We start from the raw sequence: 19,434 nt of genomic DNA, 5'->3' as shown, positions 1-19,434 counted from the left end.
CGCTTATTTGTTTACCAACGTGCGTAATAACGCTAGAAATACCGCAATGGCAGCTTCCTCCCACAGTGAATAAAATAACATAAAAAAATAACAAGAACACGTGTTTCCGGTCAAAACAAAAACAAGAAAGCTTTCAATCGCTGAAATTACTATAAAAATCACATATTTTCATTGTCAAAATCGTAGACAATCAAGTTCAATATTGTTTCCGTTTGTTTATGCATATATCCACTGGGGCTTACCATTATTACTTATAAAACATTATTTTGTCAGAATTATACTCAAGTACGTCATCGAACGCGCCCGGTTTGCAGTGCACATCCGGGAACTTTTGATGCCGCAAGGAGACGATGTCGACGCAAGAAAATAGTAATTGTTTAATTTTGTTTCTATTACATTTCCTGAACACATAAGGATACTGGTTTAAGCAAACAAATAATACATAATATAACATTTTAAATGATACATATTTGAATGGGCGTGTATTTCGCATTGATGCACACTTGTGATTGATGTCAATGATCACCGATTCTACTCATCTATAATTGAAGTACTGAATGCGGCTTCAACATTAAGTTCATACTTCCAACCAACTTCAGCATCATCTTTATAATAAGTGGATAACATATCAATGAATTATATGTTTTCATCGGTGGGGGTGAATTTGTATCGAATCAAGTCGTTCCGGCCTCTGCCGGTTCGGCCTTCTAGTCGTTCCGGCCCCATGGCCATCTGACCCCCAAAATGTTAACAGCCAATATTGGTGACTTTGCGACTTATAAGTAATAATTAAATCTGGTAGTCTAATTAATTGCGTTTTTAAGTCCGTGGGGAAATCAATGTTCATCGTCTTATTAATTGCATCATTATTTTATCATCATCATCATCATCATTGTCATCATTTGTATTTACCACACAATCATCATCATCATTTTGGTGTTGGGAGTGGAGGCTCACAGGGTGCAAAGTTTGTAGAATAAAGAATTAAACTGTTATTCAACAAATATTCGATCAGGGAAAATAGGCAAGTAAATTTCGAAGAGTATGTATAGTTTTTAAAAATCACGATGACTGCTGAATATATCTACAACTTTGAAGTCTTAAAAACTTAACATTGTTTTTAAGAAAAATTTGTTAATTTTGGAATGAAGTTTTAATAATGAAAACGTATGATATGTATTTCTTTATTTCATATACATGTGTTTGAGTGGACTCAATACATCTTACCTAAACTACCATTAATGGAAATGTCAGATGTATGTTTTATAAGTTCCAATGAAAGATGTCTTTATGTTTTTGATATTCTTATAAATAATTGCAAAAATAAAAGGAATTTGATAATTATATCGCCTACATGTACCACAAGTCTGATGTGTTGCTTATTCACAGGTACTGCAGCATTTTGCTTCTTGTCGAGGGCACACTTTCTTCATACATTTCTTAATTTGTCCACCATGGTGAATGGGAAATGAGTTCTGATCAAAATGATCATGATATCCTTTATAACACAAATTCATCTTTTCTTTAGATTCCAATTGTCTGTTCAGCTGAAATCTTAGTTTTCTTTTTTTGGATGTACTTAAACTTTTAAAGACTTACATGTGTGATGTCATTAAAATATACATTCCTTCAATATGTGTTAGATGCGAGCCCTGAGAAGCCACCCATTTGTAACAGCATGAGATAGGACAAAGCCTACAGCAGAATGTCATTAAAGCAATTTTACATCTTCAAACAAAAAAACAAAAGGAGTGATTGTGTAAACAAATTTTATTGGGAGAAATAGGGGGCCGGAACGACTAAGAAAATGCGGTCAGACCAGGCTGGAGTCAGAACTACTCAGGTTGGATCAACAAAAGGACTTAGCTCCAAGAGGGGCAAAACGACCAGTATTCATTGTGCACACCATTCCCGTTACCAGCCCTGATACCCTTACCAGGAATGTAGGAAATAGATTTAAATATCACTTTTTTTTGTAATCAATGATTTGGTTTTTTTCAGAGAGTGAAAACTGGTACGCCACACTCAACCGTGAAATTTTCAAATATTTTGCAAATTTCAGCTATCATACAGTTTTGTTTCAGATTTTTTAAAATTCAAAACAATATTTATGCCTACCTTATTGTAAATACACCAGTTTTACCAAGAAATGAGGTGTAATTCATTTCTAATCTTGCATTTATTATGATTGTGGGTCGTTTGTTTACACTGTCACTCAGTTGACAGAGCCTGCTGCATTGGCTCAGCAAGTAGAAGCTGGGATTTTCTGATTTTTCTTTTATTTTGGTTTTTTTTTCATTTATCCACTGGATTTCATATGATTCAGTGGTCTTTTTACAAGGATAACAAGAAATTAATCGAATTGATTTCAATTAGAACTATGGATGAAATTTTAAATTTAATTCTCCATTAATTAAATTCTTTCATGTACACATGCTTCACAAGGAGGGAGCACTTGATACCTTTATTCCATTAGTAAATCATGTATATTATATTAAGGATATCATCATTTAGAAAATAGAAAAATGTGAAATCATTTTAGATTTGAACATTTCTTTATCTAAAGGCTTTACATATATCCAATTATATTGGGGTGTAATTTCTAAAACTTGTATCATTTAGTATATTATACCTTTTTGTGTCCATTAATTACTATTAACTGTTATATTGTGTGTTATTGTTACTGCTTTGTTGACATATTCAGTTTCTACTTTCATATTTTAAGCAGATGTGATTATGTCAACACATGACTTGATATGTAACATTCACTGATTTCAATTTTTACGTCTAGGTTTGGAGAAGAAAGATTGAGATCATCAGGTGACCTTTCAACTTGGAGGAGAGTGTGATATAATACAAAAATATATATCACAGTGCCACCTTGTGTTGAGATCAGGGAACAATTCCAGGTAACTGCACCAGATAAAAATAGAATAGTTCCAGTTGATTAGAGTCCAACATGGCAATTTGCAGCTGCTCATAATAGCAGATGTTGTAGAATATCTTTTCACTGGAATTACCACCATTTTCTCTGGTTCAGTAACTTTTTGTGTAATTTCATGCATATGCAGGTTGTTACATGGCAATGTTGTGAAAAATCACTTTGCTTTGAAAGATCACAGATATCGCCCATTGACACTGTGAAACTTATAGCAATTGTCTTTTTACTTGTCTAAGTTGTTCTTTCTTTCTTTTGCTTGTCATGGAAGTAAGAGGGGATAAGTTAGTCAATTACTTACAGTTCTAATTAGAGTTTTATCAATTTTGATGTGTATATGTAATTTTGACATTGACTGAAAATTTAAGTTGATTAAAACTCATTCTGAATATGCAAAGTTATGCTGAAATTGAAGAGAAGACTTTCAGAGTGTTTTCTTATGTATACTTATGATACAATTGAAAACATCTGAATACAAGATAGTTATGAAACTACCATTTCACTGGAGCATTGTCATTTGTTTTTCAAAACCTTTTCGACGAGTCAATCTAGCCATGAAAATGACTGAACCTAAAATTGCAACAGAAGCAACCAAGTGTTTTCTTAATTACATAGCATATTAATGATGTATTAAAATTCCCAATAATTCCTAAAAGGAGAAAGTGGGTAAAATATTAGCTTTTTCTAAGGCCTATCCGTATAAGGACAAGCAGTACAGTTTTGAGGGGATTGTTTTGCAATCCCCATTTGTCAAAACATCACTCGGCATGTTGATGAATGCCTGCTTATTCGTCATTGGAATGGATTTTTCTTTCTTCCATCGAAATGTCACATTGGCTGAAAGGTTGACTTAAGGTCCAGAGCATCCTCCGGTACGTCTTATATGTGTCTTTAGTAGATGGTCCATTCATATACCCATCAAACATAACAGTCACCATACCACTGTATGTTAGAATCAGTTGATGATACTTCTTCAGCAGTTGGATAGTTAGAGTTGGATTTTTGCTTTGCTGTTTCTTTGATGTCGCACTCGATCAGCAGCTGTGGAAATAATTTTCTTCTTCTCTTCCTCAGTATCTCTTGTCTTTGGCTCTTTATAAAAGTTATTCAGTATATTTGATGCCATAGACAACTTGAACATCCACTTGCTTCGGATAAAGTTATTGAGGAACCAAATGAATTTTTTAATTTGCTTTCCATATACATTGAACTATAAGCATCACTGCCACCTTCTTCCATTTTTTTCGACTAAAAATGAAGTTCCTCAGGATTTTTAACTAGAAACTTCACAACTCGTTTGAATGCTTCCTCCTGAAGATCACTAGTTGGTCGACCTTGTTGTTTTTTTCTACGTTTTATTTGGTGTGAATGCTTGAGGTATATGTCTATTTGTCCGATAGTTTACACTACATGCTTGGTGATACCATGTATAAGTGGCAGGTTGGTCACCTACACATTCTAAACACCTTCATACGTACCTCATTTGCCCAAGTATCATTTCAATCATGGCAAACTTCTGCAAGTGTAAACTTGAATTTGATTGTTCGAACAGCGAAGACACCATGACCTCTTTTTTAACCATCAAATTTTGCAGGAAGTCCACAGAACGGGCAACATTTGCGAAAACTGAACGGGCAACATTTTGTGATCAGTCTCGGTTAATGCTGTTCCTCTACGAAGTGCATTATACTTTTTAAACTTGTTGATGTTTTCTGGGTGGACATACCTTTTTCTACAATCTTCATGGACTGCGTCCCTTGGCACAAACACTATCTCCACGCTCCTTGCCAACGTTGTTGATAGCTGCACATCCTTTATTTCTAAGAATGTTTGGAGGCAGGTGGTCCTGTACTGTCTTTCGGCACTTCATAGCCCTGTAGCAAACAAGAGAAATAAAACAATTGATGAAACAAAGAAAAAAAATCAATGCTAATGGGAAAACAAGTTGTGTTAATTGATAATTGTGGAACAAGGAGTATTCGCAAAGAAGTGCAGACTTTCGGACAATAGTTTTCAATTTTATTACAATAGGTTCAGAAATGATTTGTATTTATTCAATATACAGTCAAACTTCGATAATTCGATATTCAAGGGACCGTCATAAAAATATCGATACATCGGGACTTCGATACAAAAATAGTTCAGTCAAATAGCTGGTCCACGTAATAGGGGTCCGTATTTAAAAGTTTTTTTCATTATGTTTTAGACAAAAGATAACAATTATGTGTGTATTAATGATTTAAATAAAGACTCAACAATCAAAAACAGTTAAATTGAATTTTATTACGACCAAACAACAATAAATAACATGAAACATTCGAAGTACATGGCAATGAAGTATCACACGTAAATGACGAAATGGGTAAATGTATTTTACGGAACAGAAAAATCACATGGCACGAAATTGGCACTGTCAGTTATTTAGTACTCTTAAACACTATCACCATTAGCACTAAAACACAAATAACACATTAATCAGTCACACTTAGAAACAGTTCCAAAGAACTCACTCAGGGTACACTGTTTTCTCTCGAGGAGGAAATACTGTTGGATGGAATAACTGACGTCGGCAATCTGTGAGGCGGCTGAGTCTGTATTATTCCTGATGCCCGTCTGCTGGAGAAAATCTCGGACTGTATCTAGGGCGTTCATGGCGTCATGGATGGTTTGCTTGGTCGTTGGTGATTTGACAATAATAACACTTGCCTCAATTCGGCGTGTGTATGTATCAATCTTTCTAACATAGCATATATTACTGTTCAAACTAATTATTGGTCATTGACTAATTGTATACAAGAGGTGGTAAAATGCCATTGTCCTAATCGACTGTAACGGTAAACAAAAGATTAACGCTGGAGGGTCTCGCTACAGGTGTGAATTTGTTTCGGTCGACTGACCATCGAGCACAGTGACCACAGGTAAATTTTGATCAATTTATTCATGGTGATTTTGAACGAATTTATATGACTTGTACTGTAGAAAATTATCGAAACACCGAGAATATCGAAACATAAATGATCGATTCATGAGTAGTGAGTTAAGTAGAAATATATAAGGAAAATAGTCGGGACCAAGTAAAAATATCGACACAGCGAGAATATCGAATCATCGAAGATCGATTCATCGAAGTTTGACTGTACATGCAGATTATATCATATACCTACTTACATAACACTATAACAGAACAGAACATATAACTTGTTAACTAACCTCATGTCATTCATTAAATCTTCCAGTTGTTGCATGATTGATAATGAAGAATCCAATCGTTGGAATTTTCCCGCTGTTTGTTGAATTATGACTTCATACCTTTTTTCCACCTCCTTTTTGGAACTCTTCCAATCTACAGAGGCCCATATGGGCTAAGCTTGCTAGCGGCGCAAAGGGTTTTCTAAATAATTTGAATTAACCACTTTCCCTTGAAGGGATTTATTAAGAATATTTTGAAGTTACGCACAGTTGAAGTCTAAAAACATTTAACTAAAAATTGTTTCTGTTGCAATTAGTTTTGACGTTGAAACCTAGATCGACTGGACTATTTCAAATCAATTCTTTCAGTTTTATGTACAACCCTAGTAGGCAACATCATTAATTTCAATTATACAAAATAAAATGTATTGACATATAACGATCAATGACAGTCAGTTGCTATCCTTGCATTTCATTTAAACAATTGAATTGGCAAACTTTAAATATTTCTTCAATACTGAGTGAATTTATAACTTTTAATTGTTAGTCTGATAATTTTTTAACACTGGCTGTTCTAATTTTTTTTCTATATTAAAAACAAAAATTACAATTTTACTCTATCAAAAACATCTCTGTTTGAATGATTTTTTGATATAAAAATGTATTGTTGGCTGTAAAAATTAAGATTGTTTTCTTAAATGTTAGCAGGCACATGTGCCTTGAATGATAATAGCTATGTGGTGGGAGATTTTGTTTTCATTGTCGGAACATACAATATACTCAATTGTGACAGCATGCATAGTGCTGTGATTAAATAATGTTCTATTGTGTGTGACACTTGCTGCATGTTCTGTCTGTTCAGTTCATAATTTTGTTTTGTGTAAGCTGACAATTACTTTACAATGGGTGAAAAAATTCTGATTTATTATTGATCAAATCAGTATAGTTCTGAATGATTCAAAAATATTTAAGATATAAAAAATGCATTGCAGTACAATTTGATTCAGTTGACCTATTTTTCTGTCACTTAAATAAAAAGTAAGTAAAATTTATATCAACCACTTTGATATGAGTAATTTCAAATTAGTTAGCCATGGGCAATGATTTGTTTGGAAGAAATAGGGCATTGGAACAGTTATAACATTATATTATAGAAAAAACTTGCATATTAAAGATGTACTTTTTTGACTGATAAATGTCTTAATGATGTCTAACTGATAATAGGTATGTTTAAGAATATATCACAGTAAAAAAATTGCAAAATTTAGTTGAAAGTTTATACAAATGGTTGTAAGGTGATTGTGCTTACAATGAAAGAATATTATGAAGTGATGAGATGAAACTGCAGCCAGTGTGAAGTGTTCCTGTTACAATTTCCTTGTTTTTCTGTTCAGGTTCAGCTACCTCGGAGGTGAAGTTGGGGTTGCCATCTGGCGTGTGAATCTTTCAAGAAGAGCAGGTAACTGCACCAGTGAATGTGCTCGTTCTCAACCATAGCATACATAACGCAGCATTGTATGGGCCAGTTTGTCAATGTTGTGAGGCTTGTATACATGGGAGCAGAGCTGTGCTTCACTGGCGCAGTACATTGTTTCACACATTGTAATGCTTGGGAGATATTAGGTGTATTTGCTAGAAATTTCTTCATTGTACAGTGTTACACTTTGAAATGCAGCATCTGGTGTTTATCTTTACTCTAGTGTTATGTATGATCGAAAATTTGTATCCAAAACTTGCTTAAATTTCATGCTACATTCAATCAATGTGGGTCTGTATACAACTAGTGATAAGTTACAGGATTGCAGTAATTATATGTTATTCCCAGGAGTGTGCTTCTGTAAAACATCAGCCAGTCTTAGCAGTACTTAAAGCTTACCAAATTACAGCTTCTGCTTGGTATTGTCTGTTCAGATAAATGAACAAACAACTTTTGAAATCAACAATAATGCTGGTAAATTTGAAACTCTTTATCATTGGAGATAAAGCACAGAACCCCCTTTAAATAAATTATGAAAAATATGAGAAGATTTATGCATTTGCAGAGTCTTTTGTTTGGATTAGAATTTGATTTCTGAGTCAGGATGATAAAGTATATGATTGTTGTTTTGAATGGTACATATTCATACTTCACTGAATGCAGACTGTATACACATGTGAAGTAGAATTTTTGTGGTTATGAAAAACATCAAAAGAAAAAATTTTTTATAAATCTACAATATATTTTAGATTTTGAAGATTAGTATGCTCTTTCAAAGTAAAATACTAGCTTTCTGATTTGATAAATAACTTTTTCAACTTTAAAGATAGATGGAAGGATTTGTGTTCCTACCAAGGTAATTTATTACATATCACATGTAAAAGTGTGATGACAAGTTACTACAGTATTAGACAGAATAAAATGTGTACATACCCAAGGCCAAGGTGAACATGTGAGGATTGGGATGGCAGATGTTTTGAGGTCATGGACATTATGGAGACTTGTTAAGGATAAATCTATACCATTGAGGTCAAGGTAGATTTGTTCAGGCTCAATGTGAATGACCAGACTCTTGTTATATATGAAGCTTTAAAAAATCATAATTGGAGAGTATATTGTGTTCCTTTCTCATGTCTTTACAAAGGTGAGTGTCTGACATGCCTCAAGCTTCAAACAAATCAGTTTGGCATGAAATGTTTTCTTTATTTACAGAGCATAGTAGGAGACACATTTTCTCCTTTTAAATATGTTACATAAATAATATGAAACTTTAACCTCTTTTTCAGAAATAAACTTGTACCATGGTTGGACAGAGAGGCAACCGTGGAGGTGGCCGAGGAGGAGCGTGGGGAAACGACTCGGACATGGGAGCCATGATGGGTGGCATGTTGGGAGGGACTGGGTACGGTGCGCAGGTTGACACCGGTATGTATGGTCAAGGAGGGAAGAAACGTACGTACAATGAGTCTCAAGATGGTTACTCTATGTCAAATTACTATGAGAACACTTCTTCTACATCTACTGATCCCTATTATCGTGGGATGGATCCTCCTTCATCACGATATGTAAAGACCGAGCCTACACAGCAGCCAGACCAATATGCATCCTACTATGAGAACTGGGATTCAGGCTATTACAACCAGGGTAATGATCCCCAACCTGGCTACTCTGACTACGGCGCCAATGTAAGTATTTCAGGCCTTGAACACATTTTAGAAAGTCAATTTTGGATTAATACTTGAAATCCTCTTTTAGTCAGATACAGTTGAATTTGTTGTCTCCAAAATAACTTGAGTGGAAATTCTATTTAAAGTCCCGATTTGTTTTCCTTCTGTATATTTGTAATTTCAGTTTGGATGACTAGAATTTCATTTAGTCAAAATTTTTGTCAAAACATCGGCACGTCTTCTGACAAAATTGGTCAATACATACACAGAGTAGAAAGTCACCTGTGCTTAACACATGACTAATTACAGTGTATCGGTCCATTGTACTCACAACACTTTGTCTCTGGCATAAATTACCAGTTTAGTTATCCAATTAAAGTTTGGCTTCTTAATTAGTGTCTCCATTCTGTAGCCGTGACTTACCTGAACATGTTAAATAAGTAGCGCATTTACACAAAACATGAAAACATTTAGCTTGGTCGCGTGCATCTTCAGGAATGATGAAAATGACACCGTAAAACCAGTACAAACTTTTTGATGAAATCTGATTCCCACAGTTCTGAGAGAAACTAATCTTGAGCTTGTTTACGAACAGATTGTTATCGAGCACTTTGTCTTTGTGTTTCGACAATGAAATGCTGAAAGTATCAGTGTACAATACAGATCACCTAACACCTGATATGTAAAGTCTAGTGCTTGTACAATGTTTTCTGTAATAGGTAAAAACTTTCTAGTGCCACATTTTTCATGTTTATTTATTCAAAAAGAAAGTCATATTGTTATGATCTTTAACTTCATACATCGTTTCTTGTAGTGTGTCATTCCATAAAATGTATATAATACATAAAATCTAATTGTACATGTGTGCGGGACGGAAAGACATGAGTTCAGAAGTGTTAGATGGGATTTGTTATTATATGCCTTGTTGTTCAGATGAATAAGCAACATTGTTTGTGTGCTATTGTAGCCTACTTTGTTCAACCGTAATCAATGTCAGGAAGCTGATATCTTTAACTTTATTTATGCCCTGGATTTGAGTCGAAATTCAGATAAATATTTTCCATGGTCCCTTGAATTTTGATATAACAAGTTTTGACTGTAAAGGTATAGTGATTTGGTATATTGATGAAGACTAAAAGTAGTACAGTTATAGTGTCCCCTTCTCCACATAATTGGTTGCCTCTTATGATGGAAATGATCAGCTCATCTATTGAAAGTGACTAGTCTGAATCACTATTCTTGTTTTGTTGAGTTAAAAGAACACGGTTAACTGTTGACTTGTCATATCAACTAGTGACAAGTTTACTTTGCAGTAGAGATCTGACTTTATAATTTGATGGTTTAAAGTTACTTTGAGCAACAATTACCTGACAGTTAGATATAGACACTGACCTGTCTGTTCAGAATTCCCAGCAGCAGCCCGGAGGGTACAACCAGTCCTCAGACTTCTCACAAGACGTTGACTTCCCCCCTAACAATGGATCCAACTTCAACAAGGTGTATAACAAGAACCAACAGAACTGGAACAAACGAGGTGGAGCTCGTGGAGGTAGAGGGCAGCAGCAACAGCAGCAGTCATGGGGGCGAGGTCAGGGGATGCGTGGTGGCCGAGGAAATAACCGTGGAAATCAAGGTGGCATGATGGGTAAGGCATCATAAAGAAGAGGGAGTTTTCATCACAATGGCTCAGGATGGTCTATAGTCATCGTGTTTCGTCTGTTGTCATGCACCATACATGGTCTTGATTCATAAACTTTCCATTCAAATGGCTTCTTTGCAATAACCAGAAGGCCTAAGGTACCTAGGGTGCCTGTAGCATGCTGGGATGAAGGGTTACCAAATTTATTCATATTATTGATTTTGACCTACTTTCAAGGTCAAAGTTGTCCAACTCTTTAAATGACTTCTCAATAACAAAATGATCCAGGGTGCTGATATTGGGTCAGTAGCATGCTGGGATTAATGGACAAAGACACTATTTTTTCCACATTCTTCTAGAACTTAACCTAGGTTTTATCTCCATGAGGGAAACTAGATCACCAGGGTGGTCAGGTGGCGCAGTGGTAACGCACTCGCCTTTCACCTAGCCGACTGGGGTTTGATTCCTGGAATGGACGTGAAAAGGTAAGGGGTCACCTGCCCGACCACATGGGTTTTCCCCATGTATGAGATAATAGCGTGGGATGCTCAGTTTACATTTACATTACATGTACAATGTAGTTTAAGTTGTCATGCTTTATTAACAAGATTATTTCTATGACGCGCGCTTACATCCGGGCCAACAACTTGTTTCGCAATTGTTGTAAAATAAATAAAGTTTATATTTTTACCAGTTTGAAACTTGCTGAATATAAATTGTGTAACTTGTAACTTTTGGAAATACTTACAGTAGCTTGCATACAGATTGTTTAACATGTATTGGTATTTGTTTTTTAGATGCATCTTATTATTTTATAGCCACAAAGGAAATACTTATCAAAAGTTGATGGATGTATTTGCACATTAAAACAACATAAACAAAAATCAGATTGTAACATCAGAACATTTCTTCAATGTCTACATTCTGTTATTTGGGATATTAATATTTGAATATCAATGAAATCAGCTAGGAAAAAAATAAACATATTGGAAGTATTAAAACCTTATATTTTTCATTCAATGTTTTGATTCAGGTAAAAGAGGCCAGCAAAAGCCTGGTTTCCCGCCTCAGAGAGCATTCTCTGGTCCCATGCGTGGTAACAAGCGGGGACGTGGGGGTAAAGGTGGTAATGCCATGGTACCACCTATTCATAGTTTGGCCAAAGTTTCTGTCCCTGATGTCACAAAGATGTCCATCGCTGAGAAAATTAGGAGGTTTTGTCTCTACCTGCAGGCAGAAACCAATAAGGTCAATTCAATACAAACAATAGAGAATGCACTGACAGGGAGTAAGCTGGGTCTGAAGACTCAGTATGAGGTAAGATGGAGATGTCCTTGCTGAAACCACATCAGATTAAGAAGATGTGATTCACACAGAAATATATAGAAGGAGTAGCTTTGAATTCATGTCCATAAAATTAGATATTGTGTATGATAAAGGTTGTATTGCCAATCACCTAACAATTTGTCCAGTTTTCTTTCAATTTTCTGCTTATCCTGGTCTTTGTCATTATGCTATGACAACTGTTTACAAAAGAAAAGGCTGAGAGAAAATGCCTGCCTGAATATTCCTTAGTATTTTCAAATTGTATTTGGCTTGCTCTTCCTAATTGTTGGAAATTTGCTTATCTCCCCTTGCTCATACCTGATATATTCACCAATTTAGCCAGCAAGATAATATAGAACTTAAGCTTAAAACAGACAACGTTTTTCTGTTTAAAGTACAATATTCAGAAAATTTCAAGCTTAAAACAGACATTGTTTTTCTGTTTAAAGTACAACATTCAGAAAATTTCAAGCTTAAAACAGACATTGTTTTTCTGTTTAAAGTACAACATTCAGAAAATTTCAAGATTATTGATTCTTTTAGTCCATGCCTATGAAGAACATTATGAAGATTTCACGATCATTTCTTCTATGTACAGGTAGAGGAGTTAATGCGTGTTGCTGGGCGTTGGATGTACACTGGTTACCTCAAACTGGACGGCATCTTTCTAACGCGATCAGTGGGGGCGAACAAAAAGGAAGTCAAACATGATGTTTACACGAAAGGTCTTGACCTCCTCAAATCAAAGACAGTGGCTGAAATATTTGCTCTAAAGGATCCAGGGGTGGAAGCAATCAGGTCTGGTTTTAATATTTTAAATATTTTTTTCCTTGTCTTTTTCTGCTCAAGAGTTGATGCAAACCCTGCACTTTTAAAATAGATCACTGATTGATTAGTGAGTGTAGTATGTAAAGCCAGTAATGTTTTGTTGAAATATAAACTTTAATCTTTGTAGCAGGTGATGTTGAAAAGAATTCTCACCGAAGCTGCATAACTTGGTATCAAAATTATGAAATCTCAGAGTTAGAATACTGTTTTTAACCTGGAAAGTGTAATGAATCACTATGCCACCATGTTTTGATCTTAGTACTTAATCATTTAGTGGGAAATATGGTGTTTCAGACAAATTGTTGCTTAAGTTGATACTACCTTGAGGCTACCGTAACTATGTTGCACACTCCTGAATATATGCTGCCATATTAAAGAAATTAAAGAATTACATCACCAGTACAATCTTTGGGAAAAGTCTTCAAACCAAGCCTGTATTTCCAATGTAGATGTAGACTTTTTTCTATGTAAATAAAAATTTATCAAGAAAAAGTGATCGTGCATTGTGTGTTTTAAAATGATCGGCACACAAGTATTGTTTTGCGATAAATTACATATCTGTTTATGGTAATTAATAGAGCTGAGCTGACCAGCAGTTTGGAAGTGAAGAAGGATAGTATTGGGAAGACGGAGTCTATACAGGTGGCCAAACAGGCTATGGAGGAGATGACTAACACATTCAGCAGTAAGCATGATGGCTTTGATAAGTTGATGACATACCTGCGTCAGAGCAACAACCTGCCCGAGTCCCAGATCTCCTGCATAGAGCAAGGTATCTCTGCATCTCATTGTGGACTCACACACACATTTGATGGCCAGATGGTGAGGCTTCCCACTGGTAAACTTTTCTTCAGGGGCTCATTAACCATTGCTGAGGTTGTTGTTGCAGTTGGAACTGGCTACAAGAAAAAGGAGGCCAAGGTATTTTCTATATGCTTGTTTGTTATTAAGTTTTAAAAGTCATAATCATTGAAAAAAGGAGCCTCTGCTAAATCTCTTATTCAAGATCAGTTACTACTAAAATTTGACAAAATCAGTACTTGCAGTAAAGTTTTTGATACATATGAAATTTTTTTCATTTTTAAACGGACATATTGATGAAAGATTCTGAATTATGGAAGTATGGAAAGTTACAGACTGGAAATAAATCTTCAAATTCCATTCAAATAGGTAGATATTATGTTGACTTACGTTTATGATGAGATATTCTTGGTGCTGAAACTCATTGTTCTCAACATTATTGCCAAACCATGAAAACAAGATATGAGCAGATTTCAGAAAATTAATTATTTTCGCGGTAGAAAGATTAACATAAAATTAACTGTCCTGTGGTATTACCTTAGGTATACAGGGCAAGCAAAATGTTGTCAATTAGTTGGCCAATCAGATGCCTGATTGATGGGGGTCACATGGGGTACTGGGATATACAGGTGTGATAGATTTGGTATTCATTCCGGCAATGGATTTAAGATGTAACTTGACAAACTTTCAGGTATGAATTTTAACTGACTATTTTAGGAGCATGTGATAACATTACACAGTATGCTGTATTAGATAAACCATTGTTTTATAATTATGAATAGGTGGGTAGAAATCTTAGCATTATTTCTGGAAACCTGAAACAGAAGGGCTGGTGCTTCTCCTCCCACTCTTTATTAGGAGCTTTGATGACTCTCTTTGTTTCCATGTTTGGCAAACTTTAGGAGACTTAAAACACATATATGACTGGAGAGTGGGAGTTGTATTGTTAACCATGTTCAAAAAATAGAAATGATATTAAATGCCTGCTCTGCTGCCCACTCGGGTCACATGCATTTGGTGGGTATGTTCTTATTCGATAGGATATTGTAGAATTATGTAGAGGACAAGCTCTATTTGTACTGTTATGTGGTATCCACAGGAGTATTTTACCTTGATATGATGTCTAAGCTTTAAACCACAAAAGAAAATAGTCAGGAACATATATTATAGAGTATTGTAAAATTGATACAGGTCAGTGATGACAGTTTCGGAAATGATAGTTACAAATAATGAATTTTTTATGTCTCTCTCTCTGTTTCAAGTAGGAAATAGTTTAGAAATGGTTGATATCCAGATGCTAAACCAGGGACTGAAGAAACAAACATTCATGTTGATTTAAATTCAAGAGTCTTTTTTGCAAATAATAAATGGAAAAGAAATAATGTTGTGTATTGCATTGAGCTGAATGCCCTTTAAGTAGAAAATTTCTCTGGTTAAGTAAGACATCATTTGATAGAAAGTGCTACTGTCTGTTATCAGGTACAGACTTATGAAAAAGCTTTGGAGGCTTTGAGGACCAAGACGATCCCCCAAATCCTGAAGAGTGTACCTGAGGCAGAGACAGTGACTGGAGCCGTCCAGGAGAAAGTGCCAGCAGTTCCAGAGAAAGATCGCAGTAGTCAGACTCTACTGGAAAAGATGACAGAGATAACGCAACTCATAAAGGAGGCACAGTTCCGGGACAACAACATCAATTACCTGGATGTTACAGCCATTCACTTGGGCTTTACTCCCACTTGTATTTACAGGTGTGTTTCATAGTACCTAAAACATCAGTTTTCTGTCGGTGACATACTCTCTCTAAGAGATGTTTTACATCATTGTAAGAGGTTAAGTAAATATAGGACATTTGATGGATTTTCAATGATAAATTAATTTCACTAGTGAGGGGAATACTTTGGTATCTTTCTCTTTCACAAGTTTGAAATTGGAGAACTATGTTATACATCTAGTGTACCTATGATTAACATTGAAAGATTTCATAGTATCATAGTTTTTAGTTCTGAGTGTATCTGCCAATAAACCAGCAATAAATCCAAATGTGCAGTTCTGAAAAAAAAAATGAAGAAAAAAAAGCAAACAAAGGCTAAATCCATGATTATGCAATATCAAAATCCACCCTGACAGTTTGATGTTTTGATCCTTTGTCTTTTTTTAGGATAAATATTGTCAAGTATCTTACATTTTATCAATAGTCTCCTTTACAGAACCTTAACATTTTGTTGTAGAAAACTTGAGTCTGATGGTAACAAGTCAATGATCTCCTGTGAGTTGTATCTGGATAACATACTGATAGCTACAGGAGAGGCGGAGCGCCGTAAGGAGGCCCAGGTAGAGACCTATAATAGTGCATGGGATGTTTTGTGTACAACAGCACCTGACTACATCTTAAAGGAACACAAGCGCCTCAAGGCTGGTGACCAGGATGATCCAAGTGTGATGGACGTGTGGGTCAAAGGCTCCGGTAAACCAAATGCTAACACCAACATGCCAGGTCTCAAACGCAACAAGATGGATCCAAATGAGGCTTGGAAAACTGTAGATGTGATTGTTTTGATGGAGCATGAGGATTGGAGCTTTGATCGACAGAGGCAAGCCTTCTGTATACTGAATTACAGCTCCACCTTCAATGGCATGCTTCTCCAGTGGCAGACGGAGCATGATGGCAACATGTTCAAGTAAGTCTCTGTCATAGATCTATGTTATCTCAATTCAACATTTCTTAGTAGTATTTTATGCTCTAATTACAATGTTCTCTGCTGTAGATTGTACATTGAAAAGGTTATACACAAAATACTCTGCTTTCAGGTCAACAATAAATCTACAACAGAAAACAATAGGGGAGGCCTCAGCTCTTGGGAAAAATACGTCCAGGAACCTTGCCGCTGCATGTGCTCTCTTCAAATTATATGAAACACAAAATGTCATTAGGGTAGGTTTTCCTACAGCATCTTTGTATACTATTTTCATTGCTATACTAAATATAATAAACACATGTTTTTAATGTTGATTTCGATTTACCTTTTGTACTTGATATGGTAAAGATAGATGTTCTCATCCATACTTCAGGGTAATGGAATTTGTTTGTCCCTAACTGAATAACTGTAATGCTTCATGGATCATACTTAAAACAAAATAACAGTTTTCCTATACATTTCGTGTATGAAACAAATATTATATGGAGAATGATGATGTTGATTGATATAATATTTTTACAGATTTCACGTCGAGATGATACAAAGTTATGGGTGGAGTATTCCGAGATTAAGAAAAGGGCAGAAGCATTGAGAGTGGCAAATGGAGCACCAAAGGAAGATGAGGTAGCTGGTACCACATCAGGGGAAGGAGAGGAAAAGCCGTCTGTACCTGCCAACAAGTGGGTCATCCAGGTGGCTGAACAAATGATCAAGCAACACACAGAAAAACAGACACTTGATGAACTTATCTTTGGTCCAGGTCAGTATTATGGGACCAGGTGAATTGAAGAACAGAGATGAGGGGCACCACATTGACTGATATTGATGTTTATAACCCTGTCTTCTTGACATGCAATCAGTAATGAAATAAGTATTGCCCTTTGTTCTTAAATTTGTATAATAGAGATGACATGTCTTTATACATGAGCACATGGTCTTATTCTCCTTATACTTTTTCAGAAGTCTCTCTGTAAATCTTTTTTTTCATATTTTGCTTTACTTTTGAGTTTGGATTATGATTGTGTTGACATGTTGGTATTTTCCTGTTGTTTTTTAAAGTGACCACAGGGTACATTTATTGTTGACATATCTATCAATCCAATCAATATAAGTTATAAAGAAAGTTTTAGAAACTATAGAAAACACCAGACCTTACAATATACCGCTGCAGTTAGGAATTGTGTGAAAGGTCCGTTCTTGATTCTCCAAAGTCAGATTGTTAAGGTGTGATAGACTTGTTTCTCACATGATTAAATTTCGTTGTATAATTTATCAGGATTTAGATAAATTGTTTTTAATTAGCTTCACATATTTTATTTTTGACAGGTATGCCATTCAGTGAAAGTAAGGAAGTACGACAGATAGCACGGGACTTGGATCTAAAGCATGACATCCGCCAACAAGAAGGTCAATCCTACCTCATCATACACAAGAGGATGACTCCACAGGAGATGGTTAAGATTCTACAGAATAACAGCTCTCAGAGTGGCAAATACTCTCTAGTAGAGAGGAGTACTTTGCCATCCTATCAGGACCTCCTGCCAGAGATAGAAAAACATGAAGCCATGAGGAATACAGCCAACACTGAGGCTCCTGGCAAGAAGAAAATTAAAAAAGAAAATGTAACATATGATGAAACGAATTCATGAACAAAAACTTCAATATTTTCAGAAAAGTCACCTTTCATTTGTATTCCATCTTGCTTAAATGACAAATAACACACCTGCGTCAACGGTCTGCATTTTCCTATAAAACCTTGTAACTGTAGGATCCGCTATACTTTTGTACTGCTGTTGACTTGAAATGAAGTGTTTTAAGGTACAAAAGAAGGAAAGAACACGTGGATCAACTCCTCAACCTCATGGTTGAATGATTTTGAGAATCTCAAGTAGTCAGCAGTATTCTCCAGTATTATTTTATAGGCCAGTTTAGGGGCCAGGATTTAATGGAAAAATTGTTGGAAATTATCTGGAATAGTACTATGTATATTTGAAGGTCTTTAAATTATTGATCATGTTGTCATTTTGAAGTTTTGATGCTTAATTCTTTGACTGTATTTGTCCAACTAGTTCTTTTCCATCTTGTGGTTGTTACCCTGATACGATATTGTTTGTAATTTTACTTTCAAACCATTAAAAGTATATATAGTTCTCTCTGGGTTAAGGCCAAAATTACCCTGAGATCTTGCTTTGGCTGTAAATTTCAGCTTTTTTGTTTCTAAATTGATGGAACAAGAAGTGTGCAGTTTGCTAACATGGGGAACTGTCAATGTCTAAAAAAAAAAAAAAAAAACTTCAGTGATAAGATACGAAAGGTAGAAAAAGAAAGTTCAATGAAATCAGGATGAACAAATTAAGACATACAAAAAAAAATACTGTGATGACTTATTTTTAACTTTTAGTGTCCGATAGAAACAGGAATTCCAATACATTGATATTGGGAATATGTTTTAATAGCAGTTTTATTGTGATGAAGAACCTTTGTAAGATATATTATGATGAAGAACCTTTGTTAGATAGTCAATGTATTGTCACATTATCGTTTATTTTCTAATGCTACACACAGCTTGTCATGAATAAATTATGTTGTCAAAATTGTTTGTAAATGCATTGATACAAGGATAATAAATGAATTCTTGATCTTATGTTTTGTATTTATCATTAGCATTATTCCTATCATCTGTCAGTAAGAGTCTGCTGAGTATATTCCATCTTTAATTGTTGTCAGGAAGAATACCAGTAGTTTTGTCCATATCTTTATCCATATCAACTTAAATGGTTGGATTGATGAATTGTGCTCCCACTAGCCATGTATTTTAAGTTTTCTTTTTTAATTTCATACTGAAATGCAGTATAGGACATGCTTTTTTTCAT

At 35.2% G+C, this 19,434-nt stretch overlaps 1 protein-coding gene across 3 annotated transcripts; it reads left to right on the top strand.

Moving 5' to 3' along the window:
- The first annotated feature begins 334 nt into the window (after positions 1 to 334).
- Positions 335 to 19,205, top strand: LOC132554399 (uncharacterized). Of its 3 annotated transcripts, XM_060218708.1 has the most exons (12): positions 2,806 to 2,909; positions 7,522 to 7,586; positions 8,891 to 9,289; positions 10,676 to 10,916; positions 11,944 to 12,227; positions 12,835 to 13,034; positions 13,643 to 13,985; positions 15,345 to 15,613; positions 16,094 to 16,543; positions 16,674 to 16,797; positions 17,084 to 17,321; positions 17,888 to 19,205. In XM_060218708.1, the coding sequence occupies exons 3-12, from the start codon at positions 8,906 to 8,908 to the stop codon at positions 18,208 to 18,210; spliced, it is 2,856 nt and encodes a 951-aa protein (XP_060074691.1). In that variant the 5' UTR covers positions 2,806 to 2,909; positions 7,522 to 7,586; positions 8,891 to 8,905; the 3' UTR covers positions 18,211 to 19,205. The 3 variants fall into 3 exon arrangements, with proteins under 3 accessions (XP_060074693.1, XP_060074691.1, XP_060074692.1); XM_060218710.1 differs by lacking the exons at positions 2,806 to 2,909; positions 7,522 to 7,586 and adding an exon at positions 335 to 369; XM_060218709.1 differs by lacking the exon at positions 7,522 to 7,586.
- The last annotated feature ends 229 nt before the right edge of the window (positions 19,206 to 19,434 follow it).

This window comes from Ylistrum balloti, unplaced genomic scaffold, assembly GCF_031769215.1.
Source record: "Ylistrum balloti isolate Yb309-2 unplaced genomic scaffold, AGI_CSIRO_Ybal_v1 Utg370402, whole genome shotgun sequence".
NCBI lineage: Eukaryota > Metazoa > Mollusca > Bivalvia > Pectinida > Pectinidae > Ylistrum > Ylistrum balloti.
The sequence above is the reverse complement of the archived record's forward strand: the minus strand, read 5'-3'. Positions and strand labels throughout refer to the sequence as shown.

Bases quoted from the DNA above. Each gene is read 5' to 3' on its own strand.
- LOC132554399 (XM_060218710.1), top strand. From the start codon at position 8,906: ATGGTTGGACAGAGAGGCAACCGTGGAGGTGGCCGAGGAGGAGCGTGG. The intron at 12,228-12,834 runs GTAAGATGGAGA...TTCTATGTACAG, and splicing joins GTCTGAAGACTCAGTATGAG to GTAGAGGAGTTAATGCGTGT. The intron at 15,614-16,093 runs GTGTGTTTCATA...ATTTTGTTGTAG, and splicing joins ACTCCCACTTGTATTTACAG to AAAACTTGAGTCTGATGGTA.